At 45.9% G+C, this 21322-nt stretch overlaps 1 protein-coding gene across 5 annotated transcripts in view; it reads left to right on the top strand.

Annotated features, from left to right (window-relative positions):
* Nucleotides 1–638: 638 nt before the first annotated feature.
* The window catches only part of PWWP2A (PWWP domain containing 2A), a 39307-nt gene continuing 18623 nt past the window's right edge, over nt 639–21322 (top strand). For 3 of the 5 annotated variants that reach the window (XR_016281896.1, XM_089532231.1, XM_089532244.1), the window contains exon 1: nt 645–1318. Coding sequence is in view for 4 of the 5 variants with exons in the window: in XM_089532231.1 (XP_089388357.1) it covers nt 708–1318 (611 nt within the window). In the remaining variant the exon portion in view is untranslated. Of the gene's footprint in view, nt 1319–21322 lie in introns of all 5 variants that reach the window. The other 2 variants (XM_089532252.1, XM_089532223.1) reach the window with 2 other exon arrangements.

Genomic DNA, 21322 nt, shown 5'->3' on the forward strand with positions numbered 1-21322 from the left:
ATGGAATTCTGGGAGTTGGAGTTTGTTGTAGGACCGAGTGTAGCTCTGCTCTGCTCCTGGCCCACAACAAACTCCAACTCCCAGAATTCCATAGCCTTGGGCCAGACAACGAGTTGAAGCGGTGCCAAACCAGGTTATTTCTCCAGTGCGGATGCAGCATTCTGGGAACTGTAGTTTGTTGTGGGGGCACCAGAGCTTTGCCACAATCCCTAGAATCCCATAGCATGGAAGCGCGGCAGCCAAAGTGGTACCAAACCGGGGTTATTGATGCAGTGCGGACGCAGCATGCGCAATAATTCTAAGAGCACCTCCTCTGTGGTGCTCAAACATTCCTTTCGACAGGCATCCGCCGCGACCAATCGGAGCGAGGCGGGCGGGCTTAGCGCGCCTCTAAGCTCCTCCCCGAACAGCAAAAGGGCCGCCGCTCATTAACCTGCCCCCTTTTGATCTCTCTCGACACAGAGATATCCGTGGCCCCGCCTCCTTTTTCCTCTTCCTGCTCTTGAGACCCAACGTTTCCTCCCTCGGGCCAATGGGAAGTTGTTTCCGCCCTTGACGGACTCCCGCGCGGCCCAATAGAAATCCGAGGCGCAGGGAGGGGGCCGTCCCGGGCGCGCAGGCGGGCGAAGGAGGCCGCGGCTATCGAGGAGGAGGAGGAGGAAGCAGTAGCAGCAGCAGCAGCAGCAGCAGCAGGGAGAGCGGAGAAAATGGCGGCCGTGGCTGCGACTGCGGCGGTGCCGGGTGATGCGGGAGCCGGCGAGGCCGAGCCCATGCCGGGCAGCGAGGCCGGCGCGGACCCGCTCCCGGAAGGCACTCCGGCCGCAGCGGAGTCGGCCGTCCTCGAGGCCAGGGAGGAGCCCCAGCCGGCGCCAGGAGCGGAGGCCCAGGAGCCGCCAACGCCGCCCAGGAGCCCTGTGGAAGCCCTCCCGCCCCAGGCCCAGCCCGGCCCAGGCCCCGAGGGAGAGCCCGGCCTCACCCAGGAGCGCCGGGAGCAGGAGCGGGAGGAGGAAGAGACGCCCCCGCCGCCGCCGCTGCCTTCCTCGCCCGCGGAGCCCAGGGAGGAGCCGCCCCGGACGGAGGAGCAGGAGGAGGAGGAGCCCGGCGATGCTGCTGGGAGGCAAGCGGAGGTCCCCGAGGAGGAGGAGGAGGAGGAGGAGGAGGCGGCGGGCGCATTGCCGACGACGGCCCCGACGGTGCCGCTGCTTCCTGGCTCAGAGGTGCTGGTGACGCTGGATCACATCATCGAGGACGCCCTGGTGGTCTCGTTCCGGTTCGGGGAGAAGCTCTTCTCCGGGGTCCTCATGGACCTCTCCAAAAGGTGAGAGAGAGAGAGAGGGAGGGAGGAGGAGGAGGGGAGAGGCCGCGTGGTCCCTTCGGAGGAGGGCGCCTGCCTCTCCCTCCCGGTCAGAGCCAGGCCAGAGTGCCTCTCTCCTCCTCCCATGCCCCTCGTGCCCAGGCCGCCCTTTCGGCATTGCTTCTTCCCTGCTGCCTTCGCCTCAGGCGAGGAGGAGGAGGAGGAGGAGCCTCAGAGCCGGCCCTGGGTGCGAGTCCGAGGGGGTACCCCAAGGCCTCTCCCCCTGAGTGGATCCTGGAGGGCTGCCTGAGATGAGAGCACCTTCAGGAGATCTCCTCTTCCTCTTCTGGGCCAAAATTGTTGGAGACCCCCATATCCCTTGGAGCATTGGCAAGAACGCGGGCCCCTTCCTCCCCAGCTGGAGGTTGGGGCTTCTCACTCCGTGCCAGCGCCGTCAAGAGATGGGTGTTGGGTTTTCACAATCAGAGCATCGTAGAAGAAAACCCATGGCTTCCCCCAGACAAGTTAGAGCAAGAGCCTTCTTTTTCCTCATATAAACGCAGCATTGAACTCCCAAGTTAAATAAAATAAAAACCACGGGCATCAAATGCTACAAGGCAGAATGAGGCCTCACTGCCTTATTTTCCATAACATAAGCATCATGCGCATTAGCCCCATTCACATTGGAATACAAGCATATGGCCCTATTTTTCTTAATGCATTATGGATCATGCGCATTAACCCCATGCAAGTGAGAATATGTACTGCCCTATTTTTAGTATTAAACATCATGTGCATTAATCCCATAGAAGTTAGAATACGAGTGTACTGCCTTATTTTTCATAAAGCATTTGCACATGACGTTTATATTATGAAAAACCGGGCAACAGGCTTGTATTCTAACTTGTGTGGTGTTAATCTTATCCTTTCTGTTACCAGTGGCGTTTGACTGCTCCTTGGCATAGTTGCTCCTTTCCCACAACTTAATCTCAGGAGTAAGAAGACTTTTTGCAAATGAGCGTGTTTCTTGCTTCATGTGCATATCTGGGGAAGCTGCTGTGTGCATTGGCTTCCCAGTGCAGGCATCAAAAGTTATGTCGTTCTTAAGTGGCAAGGTACACTATTTTCCTGCAGGGGAAAAAACTCATATAGAGCAGTGCTTGCCAGATTATCTGATATGAGTTTTTTCCATGAGACACATGAGATTACCGCACTGCACTCTTTAGAGTACTGCTATTCCGCTTGTACTGCCCTGGCTGCCTCCTGTTGCACTCTGGGGCTTGTAGTTTAGGGAGAGGCAGAAAGAACACCAGAGAAGTTCTTAGGACTCAGTGAACTACAAACCCCAGAATGCAACAGGAGGTAGCTAGGACAGTAAAAGTGGAATAGCACAACTATAAAAGTGTAGTGGCTCAGAGACTACCACTCTGATTAGCTCTGATACAGAGAACATCTTTTCTAGGGTTCATACACCATCTCAGTGCAGATTTGTAAATATTCTCAGTGGCACATATACAGTATTATGGTTGCAAGGGGGAGAGATTCCAAGCCTGCAATATCTAGATATGCATCTGACTATATTAAAAATAGACTTTCTTGCCCTTCCCATGGTGTACTTGTTGAGGTGAATGCAGTCCTATATGTATGTTTAATAAAGGTATAATAAAGGTAGAAGTTTTTCCTTGTTTCCAAAGATGCAGCACGTTAGATGTGTGCAGCAGTTTCTCAAGTGCTGGGCTGGGCAGCAGGCTCCTGAGGAATGTTTTAGCCACAGTTATAAGAACATTGCCTCAGTTCTTAATTTTTAAAAAGTGTGAACCTTCTTAAAGTTCCAGGACTAATTCATGTGCATTTTGTTTTGTTTTGTTTTCGTTCAGTTTTGTAAATTAAGTACCTCCAGGCACTTTTGTTGTCTCTCATATAAGGGCCTACATTCAACTTAAGGTTTAAATCAGTTTGGACCTTTATAAAAGGAGCAGACCTTCCAGGTTGAACAATATTACCAATTAACACACTGGGTAAAGAAAAGCAAGGGGAGCCACAGAGGAGTTTGAGATTTCCCTAAGAATAGTCTGCACTTACTTGGGATATTTATCTCTCATGTGAGAACCACTGATTTATAAAACACTATTTGGCATACAGTAGTTTCCCTGGTGCCACTCTTGGCGAGTAGGGAAAATAAACTAAAGACCAAAAGAAGAGGACAACTATAAATTCCTAATAGTTATTCACCATACAAAAGGATATGTTTGCTTTAGTCAGGGTTATCTCTGCTTCACTGAAGAAAGTAGAGTTGAACCTGTGTTCAAATTGAACTGCTTTCTGCATCATGCTGCTAGTTTCCTTAAACCAGAAAGTGTCTTCCAGTGTTATGCAAGTGGATTCCATCTTTCCTGAGGATCACTTTAGTTGGGTTCCCTCATCTTTCAGTAGCAGGTTTTGCGGGGTTGCATTATGGACAAGCACTCCCTTATGGCAGAACTGACTTTCTTGCTGGTGAAAACATAAAGCTAGGTAGGGCCTAACTATCCTAAAGGCACCACCTTTATGCCACCATTATGCCTGATGTTGGAAACTAAGCAAGATCAGCCCTGCTTAGTGCCTGAATGGGAGACCACCAATGAATACCACTTGCTGTAGGCTCTATTTCAGAGGAAGGAACTGACAAAACCACTTCTGAGTATTCCTTACCTTACCTAAGATAACCCTGTGAAATTTATAGGGTTGCCAAAAGTCAGCAGGAGAATTGAAGCACATAAGCACACACACTCCTACGCATATAAACCATTACATCTAAGCTGGATATAAACCATTAACTCTAGAAGGTGTAGTTTGATAGATCTGACAGATGTTATGAGACAATAATAATAATAATAATTTGTTTTATTTATATACCACTATTCTAAAGATCATAGCGGTGAACAGCAAGTAAGCTAATTAGCAAGTAAGCTAATTTGCCCCCAACAGTCTGGGAACTCATTTTAGTGACCTCGGAAGGATGCAAGCCTGAGTTGAGCTTGGGCCCTTTTGCTGGTCTTGAACTCGCAACCTTGTGGTTTTGAGTGAATGGCTGCAGTACAGGCATTTAACCACTGCGCCACTGGGGCTCCTACAAGAAGTAATATACAGAATTTTAATTAATTTTTAGTAATAATAGACTATTTCAGGGAGTTTAGTAGAATTTTTGCTGCTGATCACCAAGCAGGGTTAGTATTGGGTTCTTTGCCCATTTTTATAATTGTAATAAAGGTAAGTATTGTTCTTTGTAACTATAGGTCATGTGCACCCAGGTGGGCTGGGGAGGGAAGGCTGCTTGCCTATAACATCCAGTAGTGAAGTGTAATGAATTTCTTTTCTGTTATGAACACTTCTAGTACTTCACAAAGTATTTTAAAACTGCTATACAAAATTTGCCTTAGCTTCCTAGAGATTATCAGTTTGTATGGTTTTCTGTAATCCACAGTGAAATGATCAGATGCGCTTGCTTGTAAACAATTAGATTTATCCATCTTACCTTTATACATGTGATGTATTTGTTCATAATGAATAGGCTGAAAGTGACCATCTTTTAAGACCTGATTTTTAGTATTCATGTCCTTCAGGGATGTGTTTTACCTTATATTCTCTTTTGCAGGTGTGAAGTCCAAATATACAGGAGAAGTCAAGTAGGCTTGAAATCAAAGTAACAACAGCACTTACTTAGGTCAGATGGAAAAAGCAAATCCAAGCCTGTAAAAGAAAGGAATTAAAACTAAACAGTTTTTTCTTACAGTCTTACATCAATTATGCGTACAGTGCAGTCAAGTTCACACTGCATTGTATTGCCACCTTTTGTTGTTTGGTATATTTCTGCAACAGCCAGAGATTAGAAAACATAGCCTTGTTTTCTTCATAAACTTACATAAACCAATTCAAGTGTTTCCCAGTGGGAAGCATTGCTGTTTCATCTGTTTCAAAGAATGTTGCAGCATTATCTGTGTAGTATTAGTATATTGGGTAGGATGGATGGGTAGAAGATAGTTTGTGATTAGATTTTAAATTTACAGCACTATATATAAAAAAGGTTAATAATTTTTGAGGAGTTGAAATAGATTGGCAAGCATTTCCCATTTCTCCCTTTACCCCTCCTACACACAGTTACATTGCTGAAAAGTAAAACTTTAGGTAATCAGGATTGGAGTTTTAATTTACGGGGTTATAAGGTCAATTATTTTTTGATACACAGATTCCTGTGCTCAGAACCTGTTATTCCGAGGGTCTGATGATGGAACTTGAAATTCGAAGGCACCACAAAACTTGATTTTATGGCGGGTTACAGACCGCCCATTTGGGACAGGCTGTACCCGCCCCTTTCGCCGGTGTATCGGGGCCTCAGCTGCCAGAACAGCATCCACTGAGGCCCCGATCCGCCGCTTTTCAGGCTGCAGGGAAGCGGCAAAAGGCCCCTTCCCCGCAGCCTGGAAAGGGGTGTCCTTGGGGCTTTAAGCCCCAAGGACACCCCGCGGCGGCGGGGAGGAGGAGAAAGGGGCCGCTTGGCCCCTTTCTCCCTTGCTTCGCTGGGCACAGCCCTCTGAAGACTGCGCCCAGCGATGCAAAGCGGCGCCGCAAACCAGGAAGGAGCTCCGAAACGGGAGCTCCTTCCTGGTCTGCGCAAAGGGCGCACTAAGCGCCCTGGCGCAGACTGACAACGTCACGTCCGCGCCGCCCCATATAGAGGCGGCGCGGTTGTAACGTCGTCATGGCGGCCCCCATGTGGAAGGGGAGCCGCCATTTTGTACGGACTCAGTCCGTACTAGGGTTAGGGGGGTGCGGAAGCACTGCACCTTCCTAACCCTAGTACGGACTGACTCCATACTTTAATGGCGGTCTGTAACCCGCCATAAAGCCTGAAGCCTCTCTGCCCATGAGATAGGGAAAAAAGTTTCAAAATAAATTTTTATGTTACATCTTTACAAAATGATTCTCTGAAATAGCACCAAACCATAGAATTTGTAATGAATCACATTCATTCTGTGTACAACCCAATACAGTAGAGCAAGAAGACAAAACTGGTATGCTCACAGTGCTACTTACAAAATTGTGGTTATGCTCCTTACTCATCAATCCTAGGTGTTTGTTATAAGCCATACTGATATCTAAAGTGTAGAGTAGTTAACCAAGTATACAAATTACTAAGTACTGCTAGATTCTATTCATGAACTTTAAAGAGTTAAAAACATTCCCCTTTGGCTTACTGTGATCTGGCATTTTATTGATTTTTGGTTGTTGTTGAGACCGGGAGCATAGCAACTAGGACAGTTCAGATTGCTTAAATTTCTATAAAAATGCCAATTGTTATGTTTCTGATCCCATCTAGAACATTTGGCTTTGGAATTACTCTTCCTTTATTGTCCATAAATGGTTTGGGATGGTCAATATAAGCCAGAGATTTTCCCCTACAGATTGAAGGGTACACAAAACCACAGATGGGGAAACAAAATGTGTTGCTGTACCCTCAGGAAAGGATCTTGCAGTGTTCACTTGATGGTGAGGTTCAGCATTCATCTTTATTAAGGATGAGACTTGACTGTTTTGCTTCCCTCATGTGATGGGCTTGTATATTAAAGCTGTGGTGAGGAACAGTATTTCTGTTAGTTGAGGAACCAGTCCAACCATTTTAGCCAATAAAAAGTATATTTAAAAATATTTAATTATACAGATAAAATTATTCTGCTTATAAATATGTAGTTAGGTCAACACTATTAGATCATGACTGCATCTTTGGTTTTCATGGAGCATGCAGTACATTTTGTAATTCTGGATAATACAAACTTTCTCTGCTTCTTTAAGAAACAGAATGTTCCCTGTTGGGCTTGTGCAATACCTCAGTTAACAAAGCCTCTGACAAAGAATTGTTTTTTTACAAAGGCCTGTTACAGACTGCCAAAATAAAGCTGCTTCGGGTCTCTTTGGAGGTATGCTATTTAAATGATGCATGGGTCCTAAGAGTCCGGAGGTCGCACCAAAGCCACACTCCATTTCTAAGCATCAGAGTGCAGCTTTTGGTGCAGCTTCTGGATTCTTAGGATGCATGCATCATTTAAATAGCATACCTCCAAAGAGACCCGAAGCAGCTTTATTTTGGCAGTCTGTAACAGGCCAAAGTGTTTTTATACTTGCCCAGCCCCCCACCTTTTTCTGGTTATCCTCTGTTTAGCTGGAAATTTTTTTAGTATTATTGGCACTGAGAGGATGGTAAGGGAGGGCTGGAGTAGCACAGAATTTTGTTATCAGGTTGCAGCATTGAGTCTGCAATAGATCGTGCAAAAACATTTGACTGTTCTTACAATAGACAAGATAAAAAGTAGCTGTCTCCCAAATTCTTTACTAAGCTTGTGTGAACAGCAAAACAGAAGAGGAAAACAGATAAACATGCCACCAGTTACCAACAACATGTTAAGAGGGTCATTTTTTTTGTTCACTTTTGTTTGCTGAAAGGTCTGGAAACCATGCCCTATGAGGAGTGACTTAGGGAGCTGGGTTTGTTTAGCCTGGGGAAGAGAAGGTTAAGAGATGATATGGTAGCCCTGTTTAAATATTGGAGAGGATGTCATACTGAAGATGGAGCGAGTTTGTTTTCTGCTGCTTCAGAGACTAGGACACAAGCAGTGGTTGCAAACTACAGGCAAAAAGATTCTACCTCAACATTAGGAAGACCTTCCCAACAGTAAGAGCTGTTTGACAGTGGAACACACTCCCTCGGAGAGTGCTGGAGTCTCCTTCTTTGGAGGCTTTTAAACAGAGGCTGGATTCCTGCATGGAAGGGGGTTGGACCCGATGGTCCTTGTGGTCTCTTCCAACTATGATTCTCTAATTCACTTATGCAAGGCTTACCAAACCTGGTTGTTTCAGTTCACACGTGCATATTGTTAGCTTTGAACTGTTCCTTTTTTGTGGTGTAGGAGCCTGTCTCAATTATTTTCATGTTATTTCAGCCTCTGGTACCAAATTTTCTGTTAAAGAAATAACACCCAGGAATGTATCAACTTCTTTAAGAGGCAAAGAAGTGATATGATAGCCCTGTTTAAGTATTTGAAGGGGTGTTACATTGAGGATGGAATAAGCTTGTTTTCTGCTGCTCCAGAGACTAGAACACAGAACAATGGATGCAAGCTGCAGGGAAAGAGATTCCACCTTGACATTAGGAGGAACTTCCTGACAGTAAGAGCTATTAGACAGTGGAACACATTTCTTCGGAGTGTGGTGGAGTCTCCCTCCTTGGAGGTCTTTAAGCAGAGGCTGGATGGCCATCTGTTGGGGATGCTATGATTGAGATTTCCTGCATGGCAGCATGGGGTTGGACTGGATGGCCCTTGCGGTCTCTTCCAATTCTATGATTCATTAACTGAGGTACACAGGTCTTCTGAATTCCAAGTCTTAGTCATTTGTAGATGTTCTGTAGTTCTTCTGTCCCTTGTGCTGTGAATTGTTTCAGTAATAACTTCCAGATGTGTCATCCATGTATCAGTAATCATACTGAACTTTATACAGTCAGCCTTCCTTATTCACAGATTTTTTTTAATCTACGGATTCAAGCATCCATGGCTTGAAAATAGTTAAAAAAATAGTATACATTCCAAATAGCAAACCTTCATTTTGCCATTTTATATAAGAGACACAATTTGTGTTTAATGGGACTCAAGCATCCACAAAGCTTGTTATTTATGTGATCAGCATGTTGTGTGGATGCTCCAGATTACCTCATGGGCAAGTGAACTATATGGAACAGGTCCCCAGTATTTTCTTCCTGAATGAAAAAGTGCTTGGCAGTTTCTAATCTGTGGTATCTGTTTTCTTTCTTTCTTTCAAATGTTCCCTAGGAGCAACCTGAATCTTGAAAGGCCTCTTTGGAGCAAGATACTCTCATTAACAAACCTTGGGATCTTTTGGTTTACTGTCCTTTTTCAGATTGCTTAGTGCATTCACTTTCTAGCCCTGACATATGATCCAGATGTTTATTGCATCCTGGTTTTAAATTTTCATCTTGGTGCATAGTCTTTTCAGAAATTTAAATATTAACTGAAGCTTGAATATAACGGAAGCCATCATAAATCAGCTGACTTGCTTCTTCCCACATTTCTTTCAGTAATCCTGATGAAGATTTTTCTTTATTAAGAGAAGTCCACAAAAACTATAGATATATACATGCACTCTTCTTTTTATGTTAAATGTGTCTAGTTTCTTTAGCCTTGTATTTCATTGTTCATTCTTCACTGAAGCTTTTTTACCAGTGTTTATTGTCATACTTGGGAGACACAGATTATTGTTCCGAAAGAACTGAGATCAAGGGCGTATCTTAAAAGGATTTGTAAATGCCAGACTTCTGCTCCTGCTCTCATAGGAAGTTTGAAAACTGAGTCAGAAATGACTCCCAAGTTTCCTGAATTTTCTATTAGGCTTATCTTCAGTCATTGGGCTTTGCCACCACTAATTGATGTGTAACATTCAGAGACATAGGTGTGTTAGTTTGGAATTCAGTATACAAAGGGATCTGGTAACACTTTTGATACTAACTGTGCAAAAGTGGTTGCAGTTTAAGCTATCTGAGGCCCCATTCCCACTGGCCCAGTTAACGTGGGTGGAACTGGGTAGATCTGGATGCCCCTCCCCCGAATCTCTCCATTAACAAGTGCCCACTACGATTGAGGGGCATTTTAACCCAAATGCCTTATCGGGTTTAACTTAGGGCGCCTGCTGTCAATCAAGCAATCGTCATAGGTGACGTTTGCAGGGGCGGCGTCGGAAGTGTGCTTCCCCCCTCCTTTTTTTTAAAGAGCCAGGCACAAAATGCCCCAAAGTGCGCACGTCAAAATTTAAAACCTCTTTTGTGTGTGTGTGGGGGGGGCATTTCGGTGAGTGCAGGTTATGATCTGCCCTGGCCCCATTTTCAACCTCAAAATGCAAGTGAATGCATCCTGTATCCCCCACTCCTTGCCACCCCAGAATGCCTCGTACACATGTAGTAGTGGTAATAATAATAATAATAATAATAATAATAATAATAATAATATTCCTCACCTCAGAAATGCCAGAAAAGCATGCGATTGCCATGCATTCTTTTTTGCTTTTAAAAGCAATTCAGGGCTACCCCTGAATTCCTTGCAAAAGCATGTATCGTTTTGCCAATTGCCTAATTGACAAGAGCAACAAATGTAACATTCGCATTTTTGGATTGATTCGCAAAGGAAAAAAAAGTCTTGCCATTTGCAACATCTCCCCTTTGCTGGAAGCCAGCAAATGAAACGGAAAGTGAACAAGCAGCTAGCCATGTTCTATCCATCTATATATCTGCCTCAAGAAAAAAAAAACATGTGCATATTTTGTCCAAAAAAATTTTAAGAAATAAAAAAGGGGGAGGAAGGTGCCTGGTGCAAGCTCCGTTCATGCCCTGCCTGTGACCTGACCGGAACTGACCCTTTTCCTCCTGTTAGAGGAGCTTTGCCATTGCCTTCTACTGAGGCTGAGAGAGAGTGACCTGTCAGTTCCAACTGACCCATGAAATCAATTGGGAATAAAAGGGAAATGCAGCGTAGGCATTCTGACTGTAGCATCCGCATATAACACTAATAATAATAAGAATAATAATATTAATAATAATGGCTCTTAAGTTCCAGGAACAAGAGGAAAGCAAGCACCCAAAAAAATCATGCGCATAAATTGTCAAAAGACGCTGCTTCTGCTGCATCCATTTCTCTACATCCCCCAGCTTGGCCCCACAGCCCTATTTCCCTGGGCAATCCTCCTCCTTCCTTCCGACCCTCACCTCCCTCTGAGCTGCCCTGGCTCCTTCCTCCTCCTCCCTTTGCTCCATTATAGGATGCCCTCCAGGCTCCCTTCTTCCCACAGCTCCTTCCTCCTCCTCCTCCTCCATCACTTTCTCCACTCCCCCCACCTCCCTCTGACAGCCCTTTGCAGCCCTCATCACCCTGATTTCTCCTTTTATCCTCTTCACCGTTTGCATCCAGATCCCCCCTTTTCATTCGTCTTTTTCCTTCTCCCCCTCCCCTCCGATGATGGGAGGGAATGCTCTGACCTCAGCCCGCCCTCTGACCTTAATCCCTCCATGAATTTGCCCCGATCATGACCGGGGGCAAGTTCATATTTAGCAGAACCCGGGTCTTTTGAGAAAAGACGTATTTTAGCCTGATTCTGGATACCCCAGGGTAAGGGGCATTTCCTTGTGCAAGCCTCGACATGGATTGTGACAGAATCAGGCCCAATATGAACTTCACGTGGAAGAATCGATTTTAAAACCGGTGTAAAAGGTAATGTGAATGGCCCCTTAGACTTGATCTGCTTCCTCAAGTGCATGGAGTGAACTGATGCCCAGGAAGGACTTTTGTAATTAGACTGATAACCATAGGCATCTCTTCGCTTCATGCATCTGAGGAAGTAGACCAAATCTGCGAATACTTATGCTACAACTTCTTTCTCACAATTAGACTTGAAGGTACTACAAAATCTCTTTGCATACTGATGTGTACTAATTACAGTAAGTCACACACATGTTAGGGCATATCCTAAAGGTACCAGATCCGTCTGATATAGAGCCAGCCCTGCTTAATACTTGAATGGGAATCTGCCAATGAATACCAGACGCTGTATGTTATATTTCAGAGGAAGGAGCTGGCAAAACCACTTCGGAATATTCCTTGCATAAGAAAACCCTATGAAATTCAAGGGGTCACCATAAGTTTACAGGTGACTTGAAGGTGTGCACTCACACACACACACATATGTATTTTGGAGACTGGTCCAAATCATACTGCAGAAATAATCCAGTTTGAGACTGCCCTGGCTCCACACTATGGAATTCTGGAAACTGTAGTTTTGAGAGATTTAGCTTTGTCAGAAAACTCTTGTGCCACAATAAACAACAGTTCCCAGGATTTCCTAGCATTGAGCCAGGGTAGTTAAAGTAGTCTCAAACTGGATTATTTCTTCAGTGTATTGTGTACCTCAACTTTTGTGGGCTTAGTGATGGTGCTGGAGTAATGCGTCTACATGCTTGTATTGGAGTTCAAGTTTCCAATGAGAATTTTACAGTGTGTATTCTTGTCAGAAGCTAAGGAAACAAAAAGTGATTTTGATAAAATTTGCTACCATGTTCAAGTATTTTTATCTAAATAAAGTTGTGTATGAATGTGTACTTTCTACTCATCTTAGCTTTTAAGGAACTTTGTATATCTGCGTATACGTGTATATCTGCTGCCTTGAGTCCCTATATTGAACGAAAGGCAGGATATAAGAAAATAAAATAATTATAACGCTTTAGAGCACTGCTGCTATGGCAGTTTGCTTAGGGACATTTTGTTATTGTTTCCAACATCTGGTTAACACACGGTGGTTTTCTCTATGTAGCACCAGCTCAAGGTTTATAAAGTATGTGTCTGGAGCATGGCTTCAGAGGAGTATAAAATTATTATGGATAAAATAAGAATGTCAAATATAAGGATGTAGTGCAATGATTTCCATTTGTTACAACATGCTGTGTCTTGTCACCAGTGGCAGTTGTTCCCATTAGTTGCTATCCCAGTTATTCTGTGGCAGTTTGTTTTATTTGACAGCTTTTGTGGTTTCTGCAGTAGTAAGAAAAAGAAGGGATAGATAGGCAAGGATTTTCCTAATCCCTATATAGGATATGATAAGTACCCCCCCTGCTCTTTGTCTTTGCTTGAAGGCAAGAAGCATGTGGATCACAGGCAAGGATGAAACAGGGTAAGAAACAAATCCAAATGTCAGGTGGAGACATAAGTAGGAAAATTATGTTGTTAACTATGATTAAATATGTTAAAATGAAAGGATGTTGGGACAAGTGGGTAGCCATACAAGAACACCACTTGACCTGGAGTGAATTTTGCTAGCTATTTTTCCCCCTCTGCTGGTTCAAACCTTCTGGTCCATGGACTTCTTTCCTGCAATAACCAGCAAGATGAAATGAGGAGGGACTGAAAGCAACATCCCCTCTGCTTTGTTTTCTAACCCTTGCAGTTTAAAGAGAAGCTGCTGCTGAACTCAGAATTTCCATTTTGCTGTCCTGGCTAATAGCTGTAAGGTCTGTCTCCTATGAAACTGTTCCCATTATCTCTTAAGCCAGTGCACATCATCATACCTTGTACAGGGAATTCATAAGTTGGAGGATAATTCCTGAATCTATGGTCAGTCTAGTAAAGTTCATTGGGCTGTTGTGACTTCTTAGTTTATAAGAGAAAGAGAAAATTCCTTTTTCTAGACTGGTCATGATTTTGTAAATTTTTGTCTCCACTATACAGATCCTTATACATCCAACTCCTCCTTGTAGAGAAAAATGTTTAGATCTCTTAATCATGTTGATAACCTCAATTCTGGACATACACTTATATACTGGACAACTCAAGCCCACTGTTTGAAAATTTGGGGAACCTCCTTTTTGCAATCAGAAGTTCATATAAGTTCAATGTACTGCAGCTTGCCATTGTGCAAAGCAATGAGCTGTTTTATAAGGAGCTGTAGATAGGCGACCATATTTTTTGATAGAAATGTTTCATCACTGTTGGTTGTAGCTTGAAACTTGTCTAAAATGTAAATATAATCAATCACCAAATTGTCAAGCAAAGTTCAAACAGTACCTGGTGCCTCACTGGGTGTGTTAGCAAAAATAATGCTAAGTTAGCAAAATATTGTTATGTCAGATGCATGCCAAATTAAACACACATAGATTCCAAATAATTATTCTGTGGCTACAGAACAATGCTAAGTGATACAAGACAACTGTAGATTTTTTTTCTTCTTCACTAACATTTTTATTCATCAGTTATCACTAAAATTTGAAGCACAAAGAAATGCAGGACAATGCTATCAAAACATACTGGCGGAATGATCAAGCACTCTTAATGGATGCTAAAAGAGCACCAAAGATGAAAGTCAGATGACTTCTACTAAATTGAGGAATATGAGAGTGTGTTCCTAAGTGTATGGGGCTTGTTAGTTTGTTCACACGGCTCCCCATATTCATCATAGAAGATAATTGTCATAATTGTGTGAAGAAATTCAGAAAGGTGTGTTTAGAGCTAGGCTTTCATTTCCCTGTCCTCAGTGGCAGCAGTACAGCTTCAGAATTTTTGTGAAACTTTCAAAGCAAGGGCAGAAGGAAAGTGTGTATTCACAGTACGAGTAGAAGAAACAAATATCATGGTGGTACTGGTGGGGGGTCTTTAATAGTATTTGACAAAGTTGTAGCTTCCAGCTTTAGGACAGAGTGGAATCAGTTTTAGATGTTTTAAAAATATGTACATAAATGGCAAAACTGTTGGTGTAGAATACTTGGTGTTAGGTATAAAACATGAGAGTCACTATCTTGTTTTGTAGGATTTTGTACCTCCACCTTTGGTGTATTTCATAGGGGGAAATAAATGTGATTCAATTGTGGATACTGTTCAGGTGGGAAGAAGCATAATTCCTCTCCTTTTGCTATGTTCTCCAGGGGTGGCTGCTATTATACTATCTAGATCATATTTTAGTTTTTCTCATGCACACAGCTGTTATTTCTTCTAGCAAAGAAACACAGATGCTGCACATGGATGCGCTGGTGGCAGTGGCCACTCTGTGACTGGGATGCCCAGCCTCCATTGACATTATGTTTTGAATTAAAGGATGTTGCATATGTACAATGCATCAGCCATAGTAATACATTTGACATGGTTCCATGCTTCATCCTCTTGGCACAGTGACACAGTATTCTCCATACTGCTGGAGAATGCTCCATAAGTAAGCCAGCTTGGTCTGATCAGGAACTGCAAAATGACTACATAGGTAGGTCAAAGGGAAATGCAGTTGGTTGGTGAGGGATTTCTCAAATTATTTTGAACTTTCTGCAAGTGTTACCAAAGGGCTAATTATTCAGCATAGTAAATGAATGGGAAAACCTGTTTGACACAGCATTCTGCTCTCTGTATTGCAATAAATAGGATAACACAGACTTAAAACTCATCTAAGGCCATTTTTCATTCATGTTGTTCTTTCACTGTGAGAATATCTCTTTGAGAAATAGTGTGATGTTGATCTTTTTTTGTTTTTGTTCAGTAATACCCTTTCCCCCTCCAACCTACAGGATTGTTCCCAGTGCTAGGATACTACGTTTGGTCTAGGTCTGTCTACAGACTAAAATGAGTCAGACATCCTTGGTGGGGCAATGACGTGAAATACAACTGCAATATAATGTGTGTTAGACTGTTGACCCTGAAGCTTACAGATTCCTGATAGTCACTGGCCGTGACTTTTTTTTTTTTTTTTTTTTGGGGGGGGGGGTTGGTAGTGTTATTAAATAGCCTTGTCTTTATTATCATTATTATTATTAACCTTTATTTATAAAGCGCTGTAAATTTACACAGCGCTGTACATACAATCCTTTTAATTGGACAGTTTCCTGCCCTCAGGCTTACAATCTAAAAAGACACGACACAAAAGGAGAAGGGAGTGGTGGTGGGGAAGGGGATGAGGGCCAGCAGTTCTTCTCTACCTCCGAGGCCTGGATCAGGGGAGATGGATTGGAGGGAGGGCTTGACTTCTTAATGGATGGTTAATCATCTTCCAGGGAGGCCTGTTGGAGCTAGCCTGCCTCTCTAGTAAGATATAGCTCTGTTTGTCCAGACACTTAGGAACTGATTTTCAAATAAGGAAGTTGATAGTATAACTAGACATTCACTCATTCAAAATTAAATTTATCTTCCTTTAAAAGAAAATTTCAGACTGAAACATGCTATTAATCAATAAAATTTGTAACCTTCTTTTAGAAAATGCATGCCTTGGAATGTTGTATTGTTACATTCAGCATACATCGCATTCATGATCCAGAGGTGGTCCTAACCCACTGTTTTATAAATCGGATGCAGTATGACCTGTACCCATGGTTTCACTTACCCATGGCCCCCCCCCCCCCAATATGTTCTCTCTATGCATTTTCTAGGTCCTCCAGCCCCATTCTGTGGTATGCTTCCAGTGGAAGTTGACCAGAGTCATGTTGGAGGACCTAGAAATGGCTAGAGAGGAGTTCTCCCTAGGAATCTCTTAAGTCCTCCTGCATGATTCTTTGCTCAATGTCTGCCAGAGGTAATTCATTTCAGTAGGGCTCACTATTATCTGTCATTTTATGTTTGCACAGTAAGTACGGGAACATTTTCCCCATGGATACAGGGGCTGTATTTAATTCCATATCACAGCTGTTGTTGTACATTTGCCTTAAGATTAAATTTGGTTCCTTCATATTGATTCTGTATATTTAGCAGTGTTCCTGAGTCATGGTTTTGAGACATTGTTGAGATAAGCTGAGGCTTTTTGTGTTTGTGCCTGTGCCTTTACCATCTGGGCAGCAGCTGAGGCAAGGAACTTGGACAGGGGGCGGGGCCAAGGCCTCTGAGGCTTCTTCTGCCCTGCTGCATTACCACCAGCCAGCTCCAAGCCAAGCTGAGGCTTTTGTGTTTGTGCCTGTGCCTTTACCATCTGGGCAGCAGCTGAGGCAAGGACACGCCCCCTCTGCCCTCTCGCCGGACCACCGACGCCACCAGAGCTGCGCCTTCGGCCGGGCGGCCTCCTCCCGGGGTGTCGGAGGTGCGCATCTGCGCACCGCCCCGGGAGTGCCGCCCACGGACTGGGGAGCTCCGCGGCGGGACCCCCCTTAAGACTCTGGGCTTGGCTTCTGGCTTTGGCGTTTGGCGGCCAGGAAGCGAGTGGGCCTTTAAGGAACACCTGGGGGGAAGCAGGGAGGAGCCCGCCAGGTGAGAGCGGCGGGTACAAAAGCCGGGCAACCGGCGCCTCCTTGACGCCCCCCTCTGCCCTCTCGCCGGACCACCGACGCAACCAGAGCTGCGCCTTCGGCCGGGCGGCCTCCTCCCGGGGTGTCGGAGGTGCGCATCTGCGCACCGCCCCGGGAGTGCCGCCCACGGACTGGGGAGCTCCGCTGCTGCGGAGCTGCGCAATTGCGCAGCTTTTATTGGGCGAAGAGGCTTTGGATTAGCCTGGGAGCAGGGGATGCCTGTGGTGGCTAACCCCTGCTCCTTTAATAGCCATAGGAGGGTGGGGGGAGGATAGGGAAGCGGGGGATGCCTGGGCCGGGGATAACATCCTTGCGAGCGGGGCTCCAATTGAGGTTGTGTGGGGCAGGGGGAGGTATGGTGGTGGGAGAAGGGACTGGCGTTCCAGGGGAAGGCGTGATAGATGCATCATATCTATCCCGCCTTCCTGTCCCCCTCCCAACCAGAAGGACCTGAGGGTCACTCCAACCGTGCCACAAACCCTGTCGCTGCTCCTGTGCAATGCCAGGTCTGTCAACAACAAGACCCACATCCTCCAGGATCTGCTGGAGGACTCTAAGTGTGACCTGGCTTGCATTACCGAGACCTGGCTGGGGCCTGATGGGGATGCGGTGTGGGCTCAGGCCCTGCCCGCTGGCTTCTCGGTGAAGGATCAGCGCAGGTTAGGTGGGCGGGGGGTGTGTGTGGCCTTGATACATAGGAACACCGTGTCCCTCACCAGGAACCACATCCGACAGACCTCCTATATCGAGTGTATTTACCTGACCCTAAAGGCTAGGGACAGTCTAGGGATTCTGTTAGTGTATCGGCCACCCCGTGCATTAGCGGACTCCCTTAACGAGCTGACACAGCTGGTCGCTGAGCTGATGCTGGAGACGCCCAGGCTTCTTGTCCTGGGCGACTTCAACATCTCCCTCACGGCCAGCCATGTTCCATCCGGTGCGGCTCGGGAATTCATGGAGACCATGGCGGCCATGGGCCTGTCCCAGCTGATACAGGGTCCTACACATTGTGCGGGTAATACTCTTGATTTGGTCTTCTGTTCGGAGGCGGAGAATCCGTGGGCGGAAATAGTTAATGTTTCCCCCCTGTCATGGACGGATCATTTCCTGGTAGAGGTGAAACTCAAGGCCTCTACCCAGATCCCCCCCGGGGGTGGTGGACCTGTTAGGATGGTCCACCCTCGAAGGCTGATGGAACCTGAGAGGTTCCAAGAAGCCTTAGAGGGGCTCACGGTTGGAAATGACGGCGACTCTGTTGATGCCCTCACCGGTATCTGGAATACCGGTCTTTCTAGGGCTATACACAGGATCGCTCCCAAGCGCCCTCTCAGGCCCGCTTCCAAGCGTAAGCCCTGGTATACGGAAGATCTCCGGGCAAGGAAGCGAGCTCTGCGACGGCTAGAGTACCGTTGGCGCAAACACCTCCGCTTAGACGACAAGACTCTCCTAGACCAATTGTTAAAGGACTATGGAGAGGCAATACGAGCAACAAAGAACTCGTTCTATGGTGCTCGTATTGCGTCCGCTGAGTCGCGTCCGGCAGAGTTGTTCAGGGTGGTCAGGGAGCTAACTCAGCTCCCTCCCGCCCTGAACCAGATCCTTGAACCTTCTAAGGCCTGCTGTGACTTGTTTAACGACTTTTTTGCGGATAAAACTTCTCATATAAGCGAAGGTCTGAACGCCGACATTATAGCAGAACCTAGAGTAGAAGTGTCCAGAGCCTCCGTGGACTATGTTAAACTGGATCAGTTTGAGTTGGTGAGTACCGAGGATGTGGACAAGATCATCGGAAGTGTCCGGAAAACAACCTGCTCTCTTGATCCCTGCCCCTCGTGGTTAGCAGCCCAGGGGGGACCGGCGGTAACATTGTTGTTACGCCGGATAATTAATACATCTCTGAGGGATGGGCTATTTCCATCGGATCTTAAATTGGCCATTGTAAAACCGATCCTAAAAAAGCCCTCCCTCGACCCCCTGGTTCATAATAATTATCGGCCTGTTTCGCTGCTACCGTTTTTGGGAAAGGTGATCGAGAGGGCGGTTGCGATCCAGCTTCAGGCGGTCTTGGATGAAACGGATTATCTGGACCCATTTCAAACTGGCTTCCGGGCGGGTTACGGGGTTGAGACTGCCATGGTCGCCCTGGTCGATGATCTCCGTCTGAGCATCGATGGGGGAAGCGTGTCCCTGTTGGTGCTCTTGGACATCTCAGCAGCTTTCGATACCATAGACCATGGTATCCTTCTGGGGCGCCTGGCAGAGGTGGGGATCGGGGGCACTGCGCTCCAGTGGTTCCGGTCCTACCTCTCCGGGAGGTCCCAGATGGTGCAGCTGGGAGACGTGTGCTCTGATGAGAGGCCCCTTAAAACTGGGGTCCCTCAAGGAGCCATTCTGTCTCCCATGCTATTTAACATTTACATGAAACCGCTGGGAGAGATCATCCGGAGACATGGGGCGTGGGGTTATCAGTACGCTGACGACACCCAAATTATTTTCTCTATGTCTCCGACTGATGCAGTGACCGGGGATGGCGTCTCTCCTCTCGTGGCCTGTCTAGAGTCAGTAATGGGCTGGATGAGGGAAAACCGACTCAAATTGAATCCAGAGAAAACGGAGGTACTAGTGATAGGTTCCCCTGGTCCAGGAATGGCGGTGGTTCCACCTGTCCTGAACGGGGTCACGCTCCCTGTGAAGGACTCCGTGCGCAGTCTGGGAGTGCTCCTTGACTCGTTGCTTCACCTGACTGCTCAGGTGAATGTGACGGTCAGGAGCACCTGTTATCAGCTTCGGCTGATTCGCCAGCTGCGCCCATACCTGGCCCAGAGGGACCTAGAAACTGTTGTACATGCTCTGGTAACTTCGAGACTGGATTTCTGCAATGTACTCTACATGGGGCAACCCTTATACCAAACTCGGAAGCTGCAAATGGTGCAGAACATGGCAGCCCGGCTGGTCACTGGTGCTCCCAGGACCAGCCATATAACACCGGTTCTGAAAGACCTCCATTGGCTGCCCATTCGCTTCCGAGCCCAATATAAGGCGTTGGTAATCACCTATAAAGCCCTAAATGGCTTGGGCCCAGGATACCTGAAGGACCGCCTCTCCCCGTACATTCCGCCTCGCACCCTCAGAACGTCTGGGCAGCAATTACTGAAGGTGCCTGGGGCTAGGTTGGCCTCCACTACACGGAGGTCATTCTCCACAGCTGCCCCAGCCCTTTGGAATACGCTGCCCACCGAGCTCCGCTCGTCTACCACCCTGGCCCAATTCAGGAAGGATTTAAAGACCTTCCTGTTCCAACAGGCATTCCCCGAATAAAATCCTGTGGGCCTCCCTCCTCTTCCGTGGCCAAGAGGATGGGCTATGGGGCTTTTGTTGGTTTTTTTCTGTATGATTACTGTTTTGTATTTTAACTCTTGTCTTGATGTGTTTTGATTGTATTTTAACCCATGTTGTAAGCCGCCCTGATTTTTAGAAGGGCGGGATATAAATAAAAATTTTATTATTATTATTATTATTATTATTATTATTATTAATATAATTGGTATAAGGTGAATGAGAGAGCCTGAATGTGAGGTTATGGTAATTGTGAGCTTTTCTTTTGCTCCAGCTGCAACTCTCCCTCTGTGCCACCCAAAACTAGTTCTGTAGAGCTTTCCAGCCCTCCAGAGTAGGTTTTAGTATTTAGGACTTTTAAGGCAAGGGATGGCTTCCCTTTAATAATTCAAACAGAGTTTGTGTCCACAAGCATTAATATGCCCTTCGAGCTGGCAACAATAAATATGTGTTATTTTCTGGTTTATAACTTTCCTATAACATCTAGGCATAGGATAACTTAGGGGCTCTACAGTCTGCCCCTTTTTGCGCTGGATTGAGGCTGTGTCAACCTCATGCCATGGCCCCAATCCAGCCTTTTGATCCTTTTTTCACCCTCGAAAGGGCGCCATAGCCATGCCAGCACAGCTATATGGCACTCCTTCGTCGTTGCATCGTTTGGACGCAGTGCCAGAGGAGCACCATGATGCCATGTGCTATGTGGAGCAGTGTGCTGCATCATGGCGTCCTGAGGGCGGAATCAAGGCATGCGTCATCTGGTTGCAACACCCCGACTTCGCCCACAGGCTGGCCTTTCAGGCCAGTCTGTATAGGGCCTTCAATTCTTCAGGAATAGATAGAATAGTTCTCTGACTGAATGGTTA

Source organism: Sceloporus occidentalis, unplaced genomic scaffold (assembly GCF_023333645.1).
Source record: "Sceloporus occidentalis isolate IW3139 unplaced genomic scaffold, rSceOcc1.0.p SCAF_1, whole genome shotgun sequence".
Taxonomy (NCBI): domain Eukaryota; kingdom Metazoa; phylum Chordata; class Lepidosauria; order Squamata; family Phrynosomatidae; genus Sceloporus; species Sceloporus occidentalis.